We start from the raw sequence: 21,073 nt of genomic DNA, 5'->3' as shown, positions 1-21,073 counted from the left end.
CCTATAGTTTAGGGGCCAAGGACCTTTCCTGGGTTGCTACAGCCCTTCTGATTGACACGGGCGATTGCCCTTTGCTCGGCGACTTTTCGGTCAGCATGCTGATTGGACATTGGTGCTATGAATTAAGTTGGTTTCAGTAGAGATTTGGCTTTAGAATAAGATCTATGCATTTTGTTTAATCTTCAACTAGTTACTATTTGATTGACTTTTTATTAAATGGTTTTAAAAGGATTAGGGCGTTCACAAAGAGAAAATGTTTTTAACTGTGTCTATCTTAACTTTAACTGTACAGAGAACATATTCCTTAATCGCATTTCATATGCCAAGATAAATCAGTTCCTTCGTTTAAACAACAACTACATAGATCGTCGGTTAACCGAGTGAATGAAGGTAACACAGAAAAAAACGATACCAATTAGGTGAAAACTTATAACGCTGTCTTGGGGTGTTAATCTACAAACGATTTCAAGATAAAACTGCAAAATGAAAAACAAAACACGAATGCAGCGCAATTAATAATTTTCTCAGAGTAAAGTAGCAGCAAAAGAGAAAACAAAATCGCATCTCCCCGACTATAAACAACACATTAGAAAACAGCGGAAAAGCGGCGGTTTAATAAACGCGGCTTCTGGTTCACGCTCGATTTGGCGGGCAAATTGCCGTCCCGCAGTGGAGTCGATCCTTGGAAAAAGTTAATTTGTAATCGATCCGAAGACGCTCCAGTTGCAGCAGTAATAGTGATGGATGTGAGTTAATACGAGTAGTTTTTAGAATCGATTACCGTAATCACAGCTTGTGAAATCGATTTCATTAATTTACACTTGCAACTAATTGTCAGCACATTGTTTACCTACACAGCTTAGGTACGATTATCGCAAGAGTAGACTACAAAAATTAGTTTGGTAATGTACAAGAGATCATGAAAAATGCTGATAAGATGATAATTTTGATGAACTCACAAATAATCTAGTTTCCATGTGTTGTGTTTCGTAGATGTCACAAAATTACTTGCCGACACTGCACTGTGTCTGTGTGCTGTACATAAAAAGGTTTAGTCTATACGCTACCGATTTAATCAATATAATTAATATCTTGTCAAAACTTTAAGTTCATTTATCATCTTTTTTGCAAACCATCACCTGATGCTATGATAGTTTCACAAACTGCCTTCGAGAGCAGTAGGGAAAAAACTAAATTTCCTGTTACGGATGCTTATTCGAATAAAAACTTAATTTGCTCTCGATTCCAGCGTCGTATCGATTCGAGACGAGTCAGGTAGCGAGTATATTTATTCCTTTTCTATGCACTAAATTGCGGTAGGACAGCTAAGTTAGTAGGAAATTAGGGAAGTCTGGTAACCAGAACGCTAGAACATTTAACGAGTTCCTATTAAGGTTGTGCTGGTCTAGAAAGAACCAATATAAATATGTACTTTCTAAGTAAGTAGTGGAACGTATTTTTCGAGTTGTACAATAAAAGTACATACAGGTATACACTATAGCATCTATGAGAGTTTTTGCAACAAATATGTAAACATGCCTTTTTGTGTCGACACCGCCTTCCCTTTCATACCTGTTTTATGTATGTTCTCCTCCATAGGTTGCCTGGAAGCGATAAGACCGCCTATTGTACCTTTCCATGTGTTATTTTTGTTCATATTGTATGTGGTGTGCAATAAAGAGTTTTTAATATTATTAATATGCTTTTAACACATTTCAATATTTTCCCCAACTCAAACTTTCTCTATGTTTAATTTTTACTCGATATCAGTTGACGTTGGATGCAGGCGGCTACCAACCGGGCGATGTGGAAATCATCGGGGGAGGCCTATGTTCAGCAGTGGACGACCTGTGGCTGAAAGAACTGATGACGATGAAGATGATCAGTTGAAAAATATCCTTAAATACTTTTTTATCTATTAATTGAAAAACAAAATATAACTCCAACTCACACATTAATCCTTAACAGTCAATAAGCGAGTTAATAGACTGGAACGCCATCATTAGCTACTCTATTGAATTTATGCTTTCAATTATGTTTGCTTATCATAAAACACAGACTGTTTACTATAACCATTTTGTGCAGCCATCAAATTTCAGCGGCAGACATGAAATACACTCGAATTTGTATATAACGAGTGTAAACGTAAAGCTTTGTAAGCCGGCACCGGCTCATGACGGCTCTGGTGGGTAGGGGCTGCAAAAGTTCTGAGTTTTGGGGATAAATAAGTTATGTGTTGTCAAAAAATGCAATTAAATTCAAACTTAAGTAAGCAATGTACTCGCAGTTAAAGTTTTAAGGAAGCCCGGTCACCTATTGGGCTTGGTGTCAGCGACTTTATTTCAAAAGAAACATATTGACACCGACTTGTAATTTTTACGACTTTTGAAAACATGTCAAAAGTCGACGACTCATGCGATCCTATTTACGCCTAAAATTTTCACCCCTGAAAATCTAAGGACGTAACCGATTTGGGTTACGTTATTAGATTTTCAAGAGCGAAAAGATCATTCCATCAACATATGCCCTGTCAGCTCCATAAGGACACGGTTATTATCAAAACATGGCCATCCTACACTCAAATATTTTGCCCTAGCGGAGCCAAAAGGCGGCCCGTTCCATAGCGCGATCCACTGTTGTGAAACTAATGGTAATGTAATTAGATCTCCCGGGTTAGGCTGCTTACGTACTTGTACAGTCCACAGCACGTCAGACTGTACAAAGTTGTTGTAAAACGACCCCTATTGCAAGTACACAAGGCTATAGGGTTTAGGTTAACGTGCCGTTGTCTGTACTCGCTAACTGAATCAAGGTGATGGAGCCAACTAGATGGAAACCAGAGTTAACTAGTTCGTAAAGACGTTGTATGTTTAGCAACTTTGAAGATTTTTCTCTTTTTGTAAATAGGAAACGGGAATTTATTGGATTAAAAAATAAATAAACCAGACTTTGTGGAAATCATTGGGGGAAGCCTGTGTTCAGCAGTGGACGTCCTATGGCTGAAATGATGATGATGATGAAACACGGTTACAGTAGTTTTAAAAACGATTGGTTGTTGTAGACAATCATAATATCAATTGATGAATTAAGATAATATTAATAATAAGACTTTGACCAGCAGTGAAAGACATTTAATTTTGGGCTGAAACGAACATTATTAATGAATGTCAAATTTTCAAATGCGTTATTTACCTATTTGATATTTAATATTTTAAACTATTATGTTGCATTTTTTACTATAAAATTATCACTTCACGGGATTTATTGCAACAATATCTATTTTAACGGTAAATAATATTTACCCTCCCGACGTTTCGTTTCATGTTAGGTTGATACGTGAAGCCATTGAAATTAAAAAGCATAAGAATTTCAATCGAGAAGATGGATTTAACCTATCATCAGCGTGGAATCCGGTGATAACGAAGTACAAATCGCGTTCTAGGCCGTCTCAGAGAAACCCGGACACTGTTAGTGTAGTTTGTCGGACTGACTGTACCACTGACGAAAATATTGTGCAAATGCGGGTGGGTGAAGAAAACTCATCGCGCCAGAGTAGACGACGCCGCATCTCTTCAGTCTGCCCGCGACCATGACTCGTGCAACCGAGCCGAAACGTCGGGAGGGTAAATATTATTTACCGTTAAAATAGATATTGTTGCAATAAATCCCGTGAAGTGATAATTTTATTTGATATTTAACAATAACTTCTACGGTAGTATGCAAAAGTGAAGGCACATTTTTATCATTTAGCAATTTTGTTTACTTTAAACTTAAATTTTTCGTGACGTAATTCGATAATATCGAAATCTTGTCACCGGCTCATTATAATTAAGACGTCATCTCGGGTTTAATGGGGATTCCCCTAAAATTCCAAGCGTCATCTGGGTGTGTAAGAGCCGTGAAACGAGATTCGGTAATTGGCTGATATTCTGCAACGCCAGCGCCCCTGGCGGTGGGATTGGGCAATTATTAACGCGGTCAAGAAGGACTTTGGAAGGTGGTCTGTATTTTTAATAATATGACTTGTTATCAAATGTCCATTTTGATTTTTATTGTAGATTTCTCACTTTCAGAGAATGTCATCATCATTTCAGCCACAGGACGTCCACAGCTGAACATCCCTCAATGATTTCCTAATTGGTCGGTTGGCAGCGGCTTAAATTCAACGCCTTCTATTTCGTCTGTCACCTCAGAGAATGTAGATCACATTGTCAAAGAGATAATATAAATATTAATATCCCTTCGAAAGCCAAAGTCACAATTCGTCATTTTAGAAGTCTTTATTGGCGGCTCTTCATTTCTGACATTAAGTAGAGTTGTTTAATCATAAAAAACAACGGACGCTTTACACTACACGACATAAGTAAACCGAAACAAATGACTGTGTTAACGAGACTGCCCCACAAGGGATGGGGCCTGAGATTGGAGCTTCACGGCTATAAGTGCAGGGTAACTGCAGCCAATCTGCCGGAATGGACCGCCATTGATTTATAGGCAGTAAGTGCCTTTTTCTTGTGACGCGGATTTCGGCACGCGTGCGGAACTATAATGCGAATGCGTGTAAAATCACGCTGCTGGTTGTACGCAGGACGGGAAAAATAAGACGGAATATTTCGTATTGTGTGCCAGCAGACAATCCGCGTTCCGCGTACGGGTAGCCCACATAAGGCAAGGTTTCCACCAAGCGGAGAAGTCTTGGGTCTTGGGCTGTAAAATTTTTCTATATAACTTGACAGCGGCGGTGCTGTGCAGAGCGCAGAAGAAGAGTAAAAATAATGAAATGTGGTTTGTTATTCACAACACTTCTCCGCTCCGGAAACCGGGCCTCATAGGAAAAATATTGTGTGAAATAACTAAATGCTGGCAGCCCGTACCAGCGAGTTTAGTCCGAATAACGTTATTCGAAGTTTCGAATGTTGCCCTCCCTCTCCCGCAAAGCGAGATGCCCGCATGAGCGACAGTGACAGACAGATCCGAAATTACGTACACACTGTTTTGGAGAAGCCCTGCAGATTCGCACGCGTGCCGATATCCGCATCACAGTGAAAAAGGCATTAAGCTGCTAGAAGAACCTCCGTTGTTGGCCGTTATCGTTCTAAGTAATAAGGATGGGGTGGAGTCCGCTAATCTATCTAGTTGATGAAGGGCCTCTGGTCGTGAGATGGTGCAAGTTATTTGAAGTTTATCTTAGTTGCGATTCGCGGAAGTTATGGCGGTTTCAAAGTGTGATGGAGTGTGTTAGAACATGTTTGTGTTAGACGACCGCGTGGCAGCGTGGTTTGTGTTACGGATTACTATGGTCCAGTTCTTTAATCCGTTGTTAAAGCAATAAAAGGCTGAGTTGCACCAACTAACTTTGACCGTAACTATAACGATAACCAATGTTTTTTTAAATGAAGTTTGACAGATTTTTCACGTTTGTCAAAGTTAAAGTAAGATGGTGCAACACAGCTTTAGGTATCTTTATTGACAAGTGGTTAAATATCAGCAAAAATTTGTTTTACGAACGATTAACTAGTTGGCTAGACTTTTAGTAAAAAAAACAATTAGATGACAGTTTTTTAAAGAATGTTTTTAATAGAGTCCATTTCATGTGTATTCAAAGGAACATTGGTTTGTTAGAACAATTTTGGTGACTACTTCAAGTTTCAAATATCGATAGCCCACATTCAACGTTCTCATATTTGACACTTTCAGAGCTGTATAACATTGGCAATGCTGCCAAAGGACTTGCAAGAGCTGACGTAGGCATTATTCCAGCCAATGCAGTACTCTGTTCTATATTAACTTGTGAATCAGCCACTCGCTGAGCCACTTACAACTCCAATATCACATACTTTATTGTCACTCGTTAAAATATTACCCCATTACAAAAAACCCCGAACCAATTCCACATTCGGATCGGCTAGTTAACTTAAAAACTAATGACCAATAAACTATCCAAAATTCCAATATGAATTTTACAATCGCCGTGACATATTTCATTTATGGTTATAAAACATCGTAAATACATGTTGTCAGGCGTAGGTGGTATTAAATGAAATATCGGCAAATATTGCGCCGACAAAAATAATTTGTCGATACGCTGGAATGTCGATAATTAAACCTGCAATCACTTATTTCTATCGACACTTCCATATTTTCCGCTTTCATTCTTTGTCACGAATCTATTACTTATTTAAATTACCAACCCGATAAAGACTAACCGACGAATAAAGGATTTGTTACACTGCATGCGGTCTGCGGTCAGGTCAATGTGAATGCAGCCCACAACTTTGTCGGTCTCTATATTCGTACATTTCGTATTGATGCGATCTGACCGTTAAGGCACGAGCAAAGAACGCAAACCGCAATGCTGGCAGGTAGCCTTGTCACGATCGCTGACCGATTTGCCAAGGCAGGTATTTGACCGCAATCGCGCCTGGTGTTAAGTGAGATGCAGTCTAGGATGGTACATTATCTACCCTGTAAGTGCTTATTCACTTTCACCTTGAAAAGGCCCGGATTATAACCCTGATCGACAACGTTGTTCATACATGAATGCAGGGTGCATTCGCTTTGACCTGACCGCATACCGCATCTAGTGTGGCAAATCCTTCAACCTCAATAAATCTATGGGTTATAAAAAATGCCGCACACAAGTGAACCAGCCCTATGTGGCGATAAAAATAAATGGAACACCCCACGTGATATGTTAGGATTAAGAAACGAACATCAATAAGTGGCTTTCAGAATTCCGCTCACAGCGGTATACGGGAGGCGCGGGAAAAAATTGAAAGGAGACTCAAATATGTCGTCTGAATATTAAAAAGCAAAATACTGAATAATGCAGCGGGCGGCTCGCGAATGATATAAGAGTGTAAGACGATTGGTGGCGCTATTTGCAAGCCATTAGTGTTGTTATAACGGAATTTTCCGGGACTTCCCCCGGAATTCAGAACCATTGCAGAACGTCACTCAAGCGATCCGCAACAGAAACACACATTTGCTATATTACATTCCGTTGAAAAGTAATATTTTTTTAATGACGCGACGAAGATTTGCATTTCAAGCGGGACCTTTGGGGGATGTTATGATTCCGAAGAATACATTTGTGTTGATTTTTCTTTTTTATGACGTTTTTTATTGTTCAAAGTACAGTCAGCACATCAGACTAAAAATCATGTTGAACATCTACTATTCAACAATTTATGGTGCTACACAGTTCTGCTTCTTAACTAAGTAGATACTTGACGGATTCTGTATTGTTTTTATTCTCCGAATAAAGTAAGTAGTAAGACTAAGGTTTAAGAAATCGCTCCCCAAAATCCATAGGCAAATAAAGCCGTATGTACCCATCTAATGGCACGCCACGGGATTCGTAACTAAAATATAGAAGCGGTCATTACTAGGGATAATCCCGGATAAAGTGACGGAGGGGTGTGAAACAATTCGATAAAAAATGAAGTGGAAACGTCGCCTTAAACGTTATAAAGTATTGCCTTAAGTAAGGGCATTTGGATGTTATTGAACCCGAAACAATCTGGGATAGTAACTAAGCAATGTAGAAGGGAATACATCAATTTCCAACAAAAAATATACAGAAATTTTTGCATCGAACTAAACTGGAAAATACTTTATAGCTGTTACTCAAGAAAAAGGAGAGTTAGAAACTCATTGAATAAAAGGACTAGATAGATTATAACAATCGGAAAACATTTAAACAGTAAATACTTAGCATACAAGCAAAAGGTATTAAAAAGATATCCTCTAGAATGAAAAAGCAGAAGATTATAAAGAAAAACGAAACATACAAAAACATATTGTTCAAAACAAAAAAACCAAATCGCTTAATCAACGACTTTTTACGTTCCATTTCACCAATAAGCTACAAAATAAAAGTGCAGCGTACGTTTTATCGCCTAAGTGTTACTTAGCAAACAATGGCTCGAAGGCTTTCAATAAACCTTAAGTGTGAATATAAAAGAGACATAATAGCCCCGGCGGGTGTTTACTGCCTTCGCTTACCACCGCTAATGGACCATGTGCAGTTTATTGTTGGAAATTGCATTTGTGCGATGGAAATTCCAACTGCTTACGACTTCTGGGGTGCAGCGAAAGGTTTTTTTTAGGTAGAAAGAGGTGTTTTATTGTCATTTTACCACGTCGATTCGTTACACTGTAAAGGACATGTCACACTGTATGCGTCAAAGATGTACCGCAGATCGCATTGCTATTAACATTGATGTTATGGCGACAGACTTAGGTAAGATGGTGGTAGATAGCCAGGCGGACTTAGAACAAGCCCTATCACCAACCAAACCCTGGGTCTGAAGCAGGTGGTTTTACCACTAGGCTACTGAGGCAGTGTGACAAGCTTTTCTCTGTGACGAGTCGACTCTATGGCAAATGAACAATCCACAACCTTTTTAAATATATTATAGTAGGGCTGGCAAAAATATAAAAGCCTTAGCAAAATAACAGTTTGCAAAACCAAATTCACTTGACATATTCTGTCGCTGTGGTTAGGTAGAGACAGAGATTTATGCAAAGACCTGACGAAACAATGGACACCTTTATTCACGTCATTACATCACCAAAGATATACATAAATTCAGATCTACAAGTGAACTGAACCTTCGTCCAGACTGTAATTCCAAAGATACCCTCATTCGAGCCATTAAATTTACTAACAATTACACGAAGGATTTCCTAGGGTTCGTCACATATCATTAACTTTCACAGCCCATGCTTCTAACGAATGCGTTCTAAGCCAAGTAATGATTTTGGGGAAATTCGACGGTTTAAAACGTCCTTTTTGCTTGTTTAATATCATCAAAATCATCGTTAATGACTTGTAAATGACCCTTTTTAATCCGTTTTGCTATTTTCAGTCAACTTTTATGGGTTGTAAATGACCTTTTTTACACGCTTCTTATGAAAATGTTATAATATTGTGCGCATTTTTAAAATAAATTAACATTTTCTAAATAAACATGCAGCTCAAAGGTTTTGGAGATTGCTGGAATTACAGACTAACAGAAAAATATAAAACATTGTTTGACTGTATACTTTCATAAACACGGCCTTTTTGTTACACATTACCGCAAAACTAAGTATTAATTTAATAAAAACCTGATAATATTTTAATATTACAAATAGACACCGCAATATGATTTTTGTATGATTTCTTTTGGCGAATTGGATAAGTTTTATAAATATTGTATGCTCTTGATAAACCATGTAGGTAGACTACAATGAAATATCTGCGGCATAACTTGTTTTCATTGCATATTGGCACAAAACTAGACGCACTTGAAAAATCTTGGCAAGTACTCTTGGCAAGACCTTTATTTATATTTCACGAAGCATATTTAATACAAGGAACCAATTTATGTTGAAACATTTCAGAATTATCCTTCTTGGCTACGGCTAAGGCTTTACATTGTTACCGAATCTAAAAGTGGTGCTACAAAATATTTTGTAAGGTTTTTAAAATCTCCCAAAACACGTATAACCTCGCAAGTTGTATTGTAAAGTTGGAGTTAAAAGTAGAAATGGGACGCTTTAGCGTTATGTATGATATTTAGGAGTTCTGTAGCACTTTCTTGAAATGGGATGGAGTTCTTTTGCAGAAGTTTTTATTTCTTACGACTTAAAAAAATGATTACTTTATGAATTTTACTAAGTTATTTGCTAGGTATTGACAGACCATACAGGTCTACTACGATGAATGATTTTCTTTTTGTAAAAATTCTAAGATTACATTTTTCTTTCTTTTTATCGCGCAGCATGACAGCAGAAACTGAACTAAACCAGTTTTTCACATTTGAGAGAGACACCACTAGACCACGTATGTATTGATACCAACAAACAAAAAAACACCAAAATAACCTTTCAATGAAAGGTCGCCCTCGTGTTCATAGTTGTCCAAGTAATCCATATCAAGTTAGTTCAAACGAATACAAACAATCACCACAATAGGCCTGTTCCTACCTGTTCAATACCGTGAAGAAATATCGAGGTAGACTGACATTTATTGCTATTTGTGAGGAAACAGTACTGTACCTACTATTGGCAGATTTATTATTATAGATTAAAGTTATAAGTGAATTTATGTCCTTATGCCCGCGGCTTCACCCGCGCTGAAATTTAGTTAGTTACAGATCGTCATAAATTATAGCCTATATGTTATTCTGGGTTATAAAGAATAATACTGTAAAGTTTCATCAAAATCCGTTCAGTAGTTTTTGCGTGAAAGAGTAACAAACATCCATCCAGACATACAGACATCCAGACATCCAAACTTTCGCATTTATAATATTATAGTAGGAAGTAGGATAGTAGGATTGTTACTTGAACAGAGTTGAAGATAAGAGTCACACATAAAGGCTGTTGAGGTGGGTTATTAGTCAGTTGTTGATAAATCAATTACCTAAATCCTTACCTAAATCGATTACGAGCGAGGGAGGGGAGTAGGATCCATGAGGCAGTATTTGATAAATTGTCACTCATAAATACTTTAATAATGTCAATATAGCGAGAATTTTAGTTTAGATACCTACCGCACAGTATCTCTTTCCTTAAAAAAAAAAATTCTAACAAAATAGATAGGTACCCATTGTAATTTAAACTTCCTCAATTCGACTGAAATTCGTAATCTGAGACGTCTAATTGCTTTCCACTCGATATGAACAAGCAACAAATACAGTCGACACATCGAGCATTGTGTTATTATGTAGCTGTATTAAGGACGATTTTGCGACAAAAATGTAAGCTGTCGATTGTACAGTTTATTTAAAAATTAACATCCAGATTTCCGTTCAGGAACGGATTAAAAAGGGCAGACGAACGTTTCTCTGCTGGATCGAGAGTTAACGGAAGCAATGACTCGGAATACACCTGATCTGCCGACTCTGATGCAAGAAGTTTTATTTGAAATTGTGCATGAACATTGCTGAATTGAAACCAACGAAAAGTACAGTGAAGCAGGTAAAACTACCGCTAAACGATGTTTTACCCAATAAATGTTAACACACCCATCATTTTGACGTTCAAAATGCGTTTTTTTTGTAATTTGAGAAAACTGTGGATTATTGAAGTATTAACTGAGGCTCTAAGCACTGGTTTTGTTAGTACAAACTTTGTATAACTCACTGTTTAGTTTTTTTACTTGGTAATAAACTGTTTTAAAATTATAGTGCTAAAATAGAGCCAACAGCAATGTCATGATTTTTTATCGAAATAACGAGTTTAATCAAAAATCCCATCACCCAATTTGCTCCGCAAACTAACATTATATCTCCAATTTTTAGCTCGATGTCCGCGCGGTTTAATTATCCGCATTCCCGGACAAATTGTCGACTGTCCGGGATATTAATTTCGATACATTGTCCGGCCCCGAGCCACGCGATTATTCCCGCGACTAAGCGAGCTGTCAGCGGGCAGGAAAAAACCCGGGAAATATTTGGCCCGTTAGCGAAATGCGTGATACACTGGGTGGGACATATAGTCACTTTGCTGGACTTTCTTGGTCAGATTGTAGTGGCTTACTAATTAGTTTCTTAAGATGAGTCTCCTGTGTAATGTTTTGTTTCTTATTTATTAAAGGAAACGGGCAATGGTCTAAAACTACAACAGGAAATGGCATATACACACTGTGGCATCAAAAAGTAGAGTTTTGTGATCTAAAACCATTAAAAAACCCACTGGTTCTAATACACCCACATTAGCAGGAATAAACAACAAAAAAGTGTTTTTAAACAGTACAAAGTATGAATTTAATCAGCACCTTTTTGGGGCATTTTTTCAATTTGCCCTTGGTAATTTTGAATTTAGGACTTAAAAATTTAAACTAACAGCGTGAACGCCCGTAAACACCGTCGATTCAGCATCCTAAAATATGCTTAAGATAAACATAATTTAGTATATGCTGTCTTATTTCCCCGATTCCATTTCCGCGTGAATACACGGGCGCGTTGTAAATAAAACGGACAAAGCTGCGCCGGCACCAGGCGTTCGTTCGATACATTATGCAGGCCACGCTTCGTTGCGCGCGATGAGCTCTGTAAATATACTGGCTTCCCTTGGCGAGGAAGGCACAGTGAGCTCAGAGCTATTATAGCTCATAGAAGCTCAGAAAAACTTGATAGGAGCTTTCAGCTTTTTTGCTCAGTATTCAGGTACTTAAAGATTAAGCTTACCACTGTATTTTGATATGCTGTCGACTGTTCTACTATATCATAGCATTGTAACAGTCTAAGGAAGCTCAGAGGGACTTGATAGGAACCTTTTTTACTCAGAATTTTCTCGGGTACCTAGTTGTTGCTATATTGCAACAAAAATGTTTACTTTAATGAGCTACTTTTTTTCTTTTTTTTTATGCTAATGCCTGGTCCGTGAGCACGTAGAATCCCGTCCAATGACCCCAAGCTACACATCCTTATCACTCGCGCGTAATTATATTGCTGTCGCGACTGTGCGACGCGCGCCTGCAGTGATATCTTGCAGGCCACGCTTCGTTGCGCGCGATGAGCTCTGTAAATATACTGGCTTCCCTTGGCGAGGAAGGCACAGTGAGCTCAGAGCTATTATAGCTCATAGAAGCTCAGACAAATTTGATAGGAGCTTTCAGCTTTTTTGCTCAGTATTCAGGTACTTAAAGATTAAGCTTACCACTGTAGTTTGATATGCTGTCGACTATACTACTATATCATAGCATTGTAACGGTCTAAGGAAGCTCAGAGGGACTTGATAGGAACCTCTTTTACTCAGAATTTTCTCGGTTATCTAGTAGTTGCTATATTGCAACAAAAATGTTTAGTTTAATGAGCATAAGCTACTTTTTTTTATGCTAGACAATATCTTGCAGGTCATGCTTCGTTGTACGCGATGAGCTCTGTAAATATACTGGCTTCCCTTGGCGAGCATGGCACAGTGAGCTCAGAGCTGATATGGCCTTGCAACAATCTAGGGAATCTCAAAGGGACTTAGTAGAAGTAATTATGTTTATTGGTCATAATTTTGGTAAGTACAGAAGACACATATCCACATTCCACATTCAAAAACATAACCCTCCTTCTGGCGCAGTCGGGTCATTCACATTTCATACCTAAGTTGTACTCTTCAAGGTCAAATATCGGTATTCAGTTCTGAAACACAAATATGAACTTACCTCGGGGTTGTTTACACTACTGAAACCATATTTCAAAGTGAAAAGTTTCACTGATTTAGGTACATTGAAAAGTCAAGCTAAATCTTTAATCACTATCGAATACTTTCGAATAGCTGTCAACTTATACTACCAATTTTAGTTATTGAAAGTAACCGCTAGTCGCGCTGTATAGTCTGCCATAAATTTTTACACACTCCCTAGCGAGTCCGTTTAACGTAAACTCGTGGTAGAGCTACTGGTCCTACTGTATACCTTGCTGTAGTGTTTTTTCTCCCTTCATCATTGTATCAGCCAGGATTAGATTATTCGCGAATCGCTGTGTTGATCTTGAAACGATCGTTTCCGTGATCAAACACGGCGAATTTTGGATAGCCAACTGTAGAAATATGTAAGAATTTACCAAAACTGAAATAAAAATAACTAATCAAATATCGATTTGTCAGTGACAATACGGGGTAGATTTATAGTTTCAGATCGATTTTATTTGAACTCTTACCTATAGGCTGACTAAACTACGTACATATCGTCTATATTCTATTCGAATAATTGAAGTAAGATTTTAATCATTAGGTAGGTATGTACTTGCATTGTAAAATATTAAACTTCTAAAAATCTGCGTTGACCAGAATTGGGATCCATTTGCAGGGTTACCACGTAAAATATTTATGTCTATGAGCCATTCTCAATGTATCTTGATTATCGTTAAATATAATCGTTAAATGTAATAAACCTTATCAGAGAATCATTAGCCATATTTCGCTTTAAAGCACCACGAATGTTATTATTATTCGATGACAAAAGAAACAAGGGTGTAATCTACGGCTTCCGAACCCAGTTCTTAACAAGATTGGGCAACAATATTCTGTTTACACAACAGATTCCATTTTCGTTGGATTTGCGTAACGAAAATAACTTAGCGAACATTATTCATTCAGTCTTCCGTCGGCCGTTAGTGTTATCGGCGACCGTTTTCTACGCCATTGATTGCGAAAAATAGCAATGATATCTTAACTACGTAACATGTGGGGCTCTCCCCTAGGATATAAAAAACAGAGTGTGCGACACAACAAAAAATAATTCGGTCGAAAAAGCAACGACGCGGTAGTAGATCGTAGACACCGTCTAAACACGCCCATGCACTCCTTATCATGACAGTGGAAAGGCACTTTTTCATTTTTCCTTTGTTCCACGAAGCTCTGATTTTTTGCTAGTGCGCGACTGTCTCTAAGGGCGCCCGGCATAGTGGAAAAGTCACGTGATTTAGCGACGACAAAAATGTTATTTTTGTTACGAGCGTGTGTGACGTTACTTGTGGGTTTGCGTGACATATTTTCCTAGTGTCGAGGATGACAAATGGCCAGATAAATCATAGCGAAAGCGAGCTTTCTTTTAAAAGTTTTATTTCTACGTATCCGTGAAAGTTTTTCTGTTACGAGTGACGGGATCATTTATTTTGGGCGATGGCTGATCTTTAGGGCGAAATGTGTGCGTTTTAAACGTGATTTGGAACTAAGAAAATATTTCGGGAATTTGTAACAGGAAAATGCCTTCAGATATGGAAATGTTAACAAATCTGTGATTTAGCAACATTCTCTTATAAACTCATAAATCAGATTTTTTAGCTATCCTGTTTTAAAATATTTTTTATAGTTACCTAGGCGATAAAAACAGGTAGTCATGGCAAAGTATGTTATCTATTAATTACGAAATTCATACTGCATCATGATATTCAAAAACAAATAACGATCCATCGTAGCGAAACAGAGTAAAATAAAAAGGATTCGATATTTGTTTCCGGAAAAATACTAATATTCAATTCTGAATAGCGATCGGCAGTCAATGTTAAATTGTTTCACTAACAATTGAGCATACACGCGGTAAGTATACAGTTTGTTATTTCTTGCAAATTCGAAGATGTAGTTACCTAAATAAAATGCGCACGTAAATAAATTTTATCGGTGACCATTAACTATGAAAGGCTCATAATCTGATCTAAGTCATTGAGTTATAATGTACTACGTACTAGAGAAGACATGTCAACGAGATTGTTTCTGGCACGCAAATAGGTCCGTGGACCGAATTTCAATTAGTATGTGCTCAGCGGTTGCTGTGACAACACGCTTGGGTGCAGTTTTGTTTTTTGAAAATATACCATCCTATACACGAAAATACTGTTCAAATAACTCCAGAAACATATTAAATAAAAATCAAGGAATGATTTTTTACCATTATGTTGTACATTTATGCACTTTAAAACACTAATTTAATTTTAATTTGTCAATTACAAGGCGGCACCGCGGCGGCAGCCATTATACGAAAATTTCAAAGATTAAAAATCGCAGACTTGACGCGCATACTACACTGACTCATAAATTACTATACGAAAGCAAGGTTAAATAAAGCAATAAAAAGATTTTTTTAACGATTATTAGCAATTTGTATTGCACAAATTACTAATAGTCCCGTCCAGCCCCTCGTGTTAAGCTAAATAAGCTTGGGTTACGAGTGGGCTCACAAAATAGTCGAGCGGCATCATGGATCAAACTTGTTCGAATCTCACTGCTGTTGTTCGTATGCGACTGGTTAGTTAGTAAATCACCCTAATTATTGACACCTAGCTCACGAGATAGGCTAAAATTATATTAATTATACAGTGTGTCTGGTCACCAGTGTCCGACCCGTTAGGGCGCAGTAATATGATCAATTTTATCGACAAATCTACTGATAACACATTTTATCCCTACTATTTAAAAATTACAGCTATTTTAATTTTTTTATTTCTGAGTCCGGATGGATTTTTTATTTAGCAAAATCTACCGATGTACACGACCTATAAATATAAAAGTTCGTTCGACAGCTGAAAAAGTAAGCAATACGTTGTCATCAAAAAGTTTACCAAAAGCTCCCATTTAAATTTCTTAGGAACACTTAAACGTTAAAAAAATGATGCTTCTTTTTAGATTTCAATACTCAATACGTTTATTGCTTCCATAATAGTAATATAGGATTTTTCAATGTTACAAAAAAAATTAGAAAGTGAACTTACCTTTTTTCTATTTTTAGATGCACTAAGTCATTACCTAAAAACTGATATAATACCTTGGCTTTAAATCAACTAATCTAGGTGCTAGCTACACAGGAGATGCAGCGGTGGAAAGGAGAGAGAAGAATAGTCCCGTAACTTCTACCTCACTTTGTATAGAATTGAGGTACAGCTATTATACGAGTACTCAACCGCTGAGGAGCTCAATAGTTAACAATAGTGACAATAAAATAACTGAACGTCAGAAAGGTTCCGGAGTGGAGGCGTGGGTCATGGGCGACGTGAAAATCATTGGAGGAGGCCTTTGTTCAGAAGTGGACGTCCAGTAGCTAAAATGATGATGACGATGTTTCCTTACAGTATCCAATTCAATAGGCAGAAACTAAACGTAAACGAAGTGTCGCCTCTGTAATGGTATCATTATCTATATCTCATGATATTTCGTGCGCTGTTGGATGACAGTTTTAAACTAGAGATGGGTCATTTTTTTATCGAATTAGAAAATACCAGTTAACGATTCTCAAGGCGATTGTCGATTACATTAGATTTTAATCGGGAAGAAAAATTATTAAAGGCTTAAGCATCAGTATGAAGCCCATACGTACTTGTAGAACAAGTAACACGATTAGCCACAATCCCCTCAGTTGTGAATTCGGAATCGCCAGTTGTAATTTTAAATTCGTATCACAGAGTGAAGTAACTAACACCAAAAAACGGCAGAGCGAAGTGATTTCGTTTCAACTGCCACGTTTTGTCACTTGTCTAGGAGGGCTAATATTAGTCTAAGGGAGGGGCGCTTAGATTACATTACAGGAAACGCACAATATAATAAAAGAAAATAATGTAAGTAGCTGAACATTTTTGCTATTGAGCACCATGAAAATTATAAATAACACAATTTAGTCGATTTGTTTATTTTCACAATCGATTCAAAATGTCTATGATGAGGCGACCGCAGGAACGTCACTATTCGCGCAATCCTAGCAATGAAGTACGACATTTTCTGGTGCAGATTTTATCGCCATAAATTATGAAACTTGATAGTCATGGATTTGACTGACAGCTGTCCGTCAAATTCCCGCCCCGCACCCCGCACTGCACATATTTTGTTCGCGATGTCTGTTCTATACGTAGTAATATTACTTCAATGATCTAAGTTTAAAAATCACCTACGCAGCGTCTTCTTTACAAAGTGAAGGTAAATGACCAAAGAGAAAGTACCTACTTCAAGTATTCGATACCCAGCATATTTTGTCAAAATGTCAAATCACGTGAAACGATTTTGGTCCTTATGTTAAAGATATAAAGTTCTAAATACGTTGGGGGAAATTGAAATTTTGAGGTTGACCTGCTGACGACTGTACATTAGACTCGACGCCGGCGGAAATTAGCATTTTTGTCTACCTTTTAGTTCTTCTATTCAGCGATCCAGACATTTTTACGTATTTCCAAAATATTTCAAGATTCTAGACTGACTCTCACTTAGATACTGAGTGAATATCATGTGTTGTATAAGTCAGAAAAAAATATAGCAAAATCGTACAACTTAGAATAACAACATTAAAATAATACCTTAAAATTAAGTACCTACCTAACTTAGGTATAACAAAAACTTTTACCATTTTATAGACTTATTTACGCAGAAAAGTAAATAAACTTGACATGTTCGCAGTTTTGGCAGACAATTGTTTAGTGACACTGTCATAATTTTAAAGTAATAAATATTTATACACATAAAAGTACCGTTACACAATAAAAAATGTACAGAAACGCATATCAACGAGGTATGCTCACAGTATTCTTCAGCGTCGGCTCCAAACCGTTGAACATTTGGGAGACACATACTCAGGATGGGTATATAACGAGGTTTCTGGATCAAGACATTAAGTCTATGGTGTTAGAAATAGGAGGAACTAATGTAAGCACAACGTACATGACTTGCCCGAAAGGCAACAACGTTCTGGGTATAACAATGCCTTTCCTGGTCATGATAGTTAAGAATCTAAAGAAGTATTTTACGTTTGAAGTGACGATTCTAGATGAGACAGGAACGAGACGCAGGTTTCGAGTATCAAATTTCCAGAGCAGCACACAAATATTACCTCTGTGCACTGTAATGCCAATCGGTCTTTCCGAGGGTTGGAACCAGATTCAGTTCAATTTGGCAGAATTCACGCGAAGGGCATACAAAAAGCAGTTTGTCGAGGTACAGAAGTTAAAAATAAACGCAAACATACGACTTAGGAGGATATATTTCACCGAAAGGCTGATTCCAGAGGATCAGCTACCGCCGGAGTATAAACTATACTTTCCTTTGGCTACCAAAGGTGCTAAAGGAAAGAAAGCGATCGGACCTGACGTGAAAGACAAAGAAAACATTCAAGCTGCTGGTCCACAAGCCGCAGTACCACCAGTAGAAGAGAAGAAAGAAGAGCCACCTATAGAAGAAATTAAGGGTAGTAGAACAGAAGTAGCTAAGGCAGGTTCGAAAGTGTCTGTGCATTCGGTGAAGAAACTGCCATCGAAGTCAAAGGCTAGACTTGAGGAGGTGCCAGAAGGTGAGGTGCCCCCTGGTAGTAAGAGGACGTCTGTGGCTAGTGTGCCAGCACCGGCTGGAGGGGAGGAAGTACCAGCTGAGGGTGAACAACCTGCTGAGGAACCTGCTGAGGCTCCGCCAGCAGAAGAAGGAGCACCTGCTGCGGAAGAAGCTCCTCCAACAGAAGCAACACCAGCAGAATCTGCAACTCCAGCAGAAGGGGAACCTCCTGCTGCTGAGCCTGAACCAGCACCAGCTGAGTAGTAAGCACAAATGGACGATCCGGGTTTTAGTTTTTTTTTTCAACTAACTATAGCTGGAGGCTGGCAATCACGTAATCATCTATTATTTTTGCGTTACTTTCGTACATGTATAAACCAATAATTAGAATATTAATGTTATTATTTATTATTGTGTTATTGTTATTATTAAATGTAATGTTTTCTAAATATTTGTTTTTTTCTTTGGAGTATGTAAGTGTATAAATGATTGTTGAATAAATAAAGTGGAATGTCAAATACAAATCCTGTGTATTATTTCAATTTATTGCAAGTTTCTTTTTACTAAATATTGATTTGGAAGAAAATCATAATGAACGTTTTATAGGCCAAACTATTTTGTTACCATAAACAATCATGTATGATGAGTAATAATAAATGTCACCAATGATTGACACATGCATGTCAACTAACTGACGTGTGCAAAGTTGTAAATAAAAAACTAATTTTATACAATTGTGGCTGGAAAATAGCTCTAATTATTCAACAATGTTTAAAAATTCATACCAAAATGGTTTGCTGTCAATATTCTACAGCTGTGGGTCAAATCCGTTGGCCATTTGGGATATGGAGGTAAAAAATGGCCATATCAAACGACTCACAGATAACGAAGTGAATTCTATAGTTCTCGAGATTGTTAGTACAAATGTAGCGACAACCTTCATTAGTTGTCCCAAAAGGAACCAAGTTTTGGGGATCAAATTGCCCTTTTTAGTCATGATAGTCAAAAATCTAAAGAGGTATTTCTCCTTTGAGATAACAGTGCTCGACGACAAGAATATGCGGAGAAGATTTAGAATTTCCAATTTCCAGTCGACTACGAAAATTAAGCCGTTTTGTACAAGTATGCCTATCGGCCTCTCGGGAGGGTGGAATCAGATACAATTCAACTTGGCGGATTTCACAAGAAGAGCTTATGGGACGCAGTTTATAGAAACGCTCAGAGTTCAAGTACACGCTAACGCTCGTATACGGAGAATTTATTTTAGCGAGCGATTGTACGCTGAGGAGGAATTGCCGCAGGATTACAAATTGTATTTGCCTTTGGAGCGTAAGAAGAAAGGGAAGGGAAAGAAGGAGGAACCAGCGAAGCCTGCACCCGCGGCTGCTCCAGCACCGGAGGCGGCGCCTCCACCACCGCCAGAGCCACCGAAAGAGGAGCCAGTTGGTAAACCTAGTACAGTTACAGTTACGCCGGCAACGACAGATGCTGAGGATGAGAAGCCTGCAGAGGTTGTTGAGGAGAAACCGCCCGAGGCAGCCCCCGAAGCAGCCCCAGAGGCACCTCCCGAAGAGACAGCACCAGCTGAGAATCCCCCTGAGGAAGGAGGAGAGGCTCCCGCAGCAGAATCCGAGGCTCCTGAAGAAGCCCCAGCTGCAGAGCCCCCAGCCGAAGAGGCTCCGCCAGCTGAAGAATAACTGCACCGATCACGTTTTGGAGTTGTGTTTATATTTTGTTACTTATGTTGTAGATCTCAGTTTCTAGTTTTACTCGTATAGTTAAAATATTTCTATTTCAACGTTCGTTTTTCTATGCAGTTTAGACATATAATTATATCAATGGAGAAGTTTCGAGCCTTTCACTGTTTATACTCAAGTAGCAAATTAGCTTAACTCTTTCACCGAATGTTAGGAGTTAATTTACAATAAAAGTTCCGTCGTCAACAGGGATCGAACGAGTGACTCTTGAATTGGCAGTCCGACACCGAAACCGCTGGACTATTGTCGCCTCAAATTACCTTCAACACTCAACCGTAATCCAGTATAGCCAAATGGCATCAACTCGAAACGCGTAAACGTTAATTCGCACAAACAAAAAAGGGGCCATTTGCCAAACCGAAGTGGCTGCGTGGCCATTCAATATGCAAACGCGGCTCATAAAATTGTAGCATCGCCGGGATGGCCGTCTCTTTTAATAGTTTATGCTTTGGTCTATGGTGCGAAATTCCGGCCCATTATTTAGGGGCTTGCCCGTCAAACGGACTGAACCAACATGGATTTATGGAAGCGGTTTACAGCATTCGCTTACTCGGTGCGTTATTATACTGGATTTTGAAAACTCA

At 38.2% G+C, this 21,073-nt stretch overlaps 4 protein-coding genes across 4 annotated transcripts in view; 3 read left to right on the top strand and 1 right to left on the bottom strand.

Annotated features, from left to right (window-relative positions):
• Positions 1 to 21,073, bottom strand: part of LOC135080028 (semaphorin-1A) — a 451,301-nt gene that overhangs the window by 160,807 nt on the left and 269,421 nt on the right. The gene's annotated exons all lie outside the window — the stretch shown is intronic.
• The window catches only part of LOC135080026 (uncharacterized), a 258,168-nt gene that overhangs the window by 22,717 nt on the left and 214,378 nt on the right, over positions 1 to 21,073 (top strand). The gene's annotated exons all lie outside the window — the stretch shown is intronic.
• On the top strand, positions 17,890 to 18,999 carry LOC135079721 (cilia- and flagella-associated protein 20-like). Its single transcript, XM_063974328.1, has one exon. The coding sequence runs from the start codon at positions 17,956 to 17,958 to the stop codon at positions 18,994 to 18,996; it is 1,041 nt and encodes a 346-aa protein (XP_063830398.1). The 5' UTR covers positions 17,890 to 17,955; the 3' UTR covers positions 18,997 to 18,999.
• LOC135079720 (cilia- and flagella-associated protein 20-like) lies at positions 19,420 to 20,580 on the top strand. The gene has a single exon (XM_063974327.1). The coding sequence runs from the start codon at positions 19,500 to 19,502 to the stop codon at positions 20,427 to 20,429; it is 930 nt and encodes a 309-aa protein (XP_063830397.1). The 5' UTR covers positions 19,420 to 19,499; the 3' UTR covers positions 20,430 to 20,580.

Source organism: Ostrinia nubilalis, chromosome 17 (genome assembly GCF_963855985.1).
Source record: "Ostrinia nubilalis chromosome 17, ilOstNubi1.1, whole genome shotgun sequence".
Lineage (NCBI taxonomy): Eukaryota > Metazoa > Arthropoda > Insecta > Lepidoptera > Crambidae > Ostrinia > Ostrinia nubilalis.
Note: the sequence above shows the minus strand (reverse complement) of the source record. Positions and strands in the feature narration are given on the sequence as shown.

Bases quoted from the DNA above. Each gene is read 5' to 3' on its own strand.
- LOC135079720 (XM_063974327.1), top strand. From the start codon at position 19,500: ATGTTTAAAAATTCATACCAAAATGGTTTGCTGTCAATATTCTACAGC.
- LOC135079721 (XM_063974328.1), top strand. From the start codon at position 17,956: ATGTACAGAAACGCATATCAACGAGGTATGCTCACAGTATTCTTCAGC.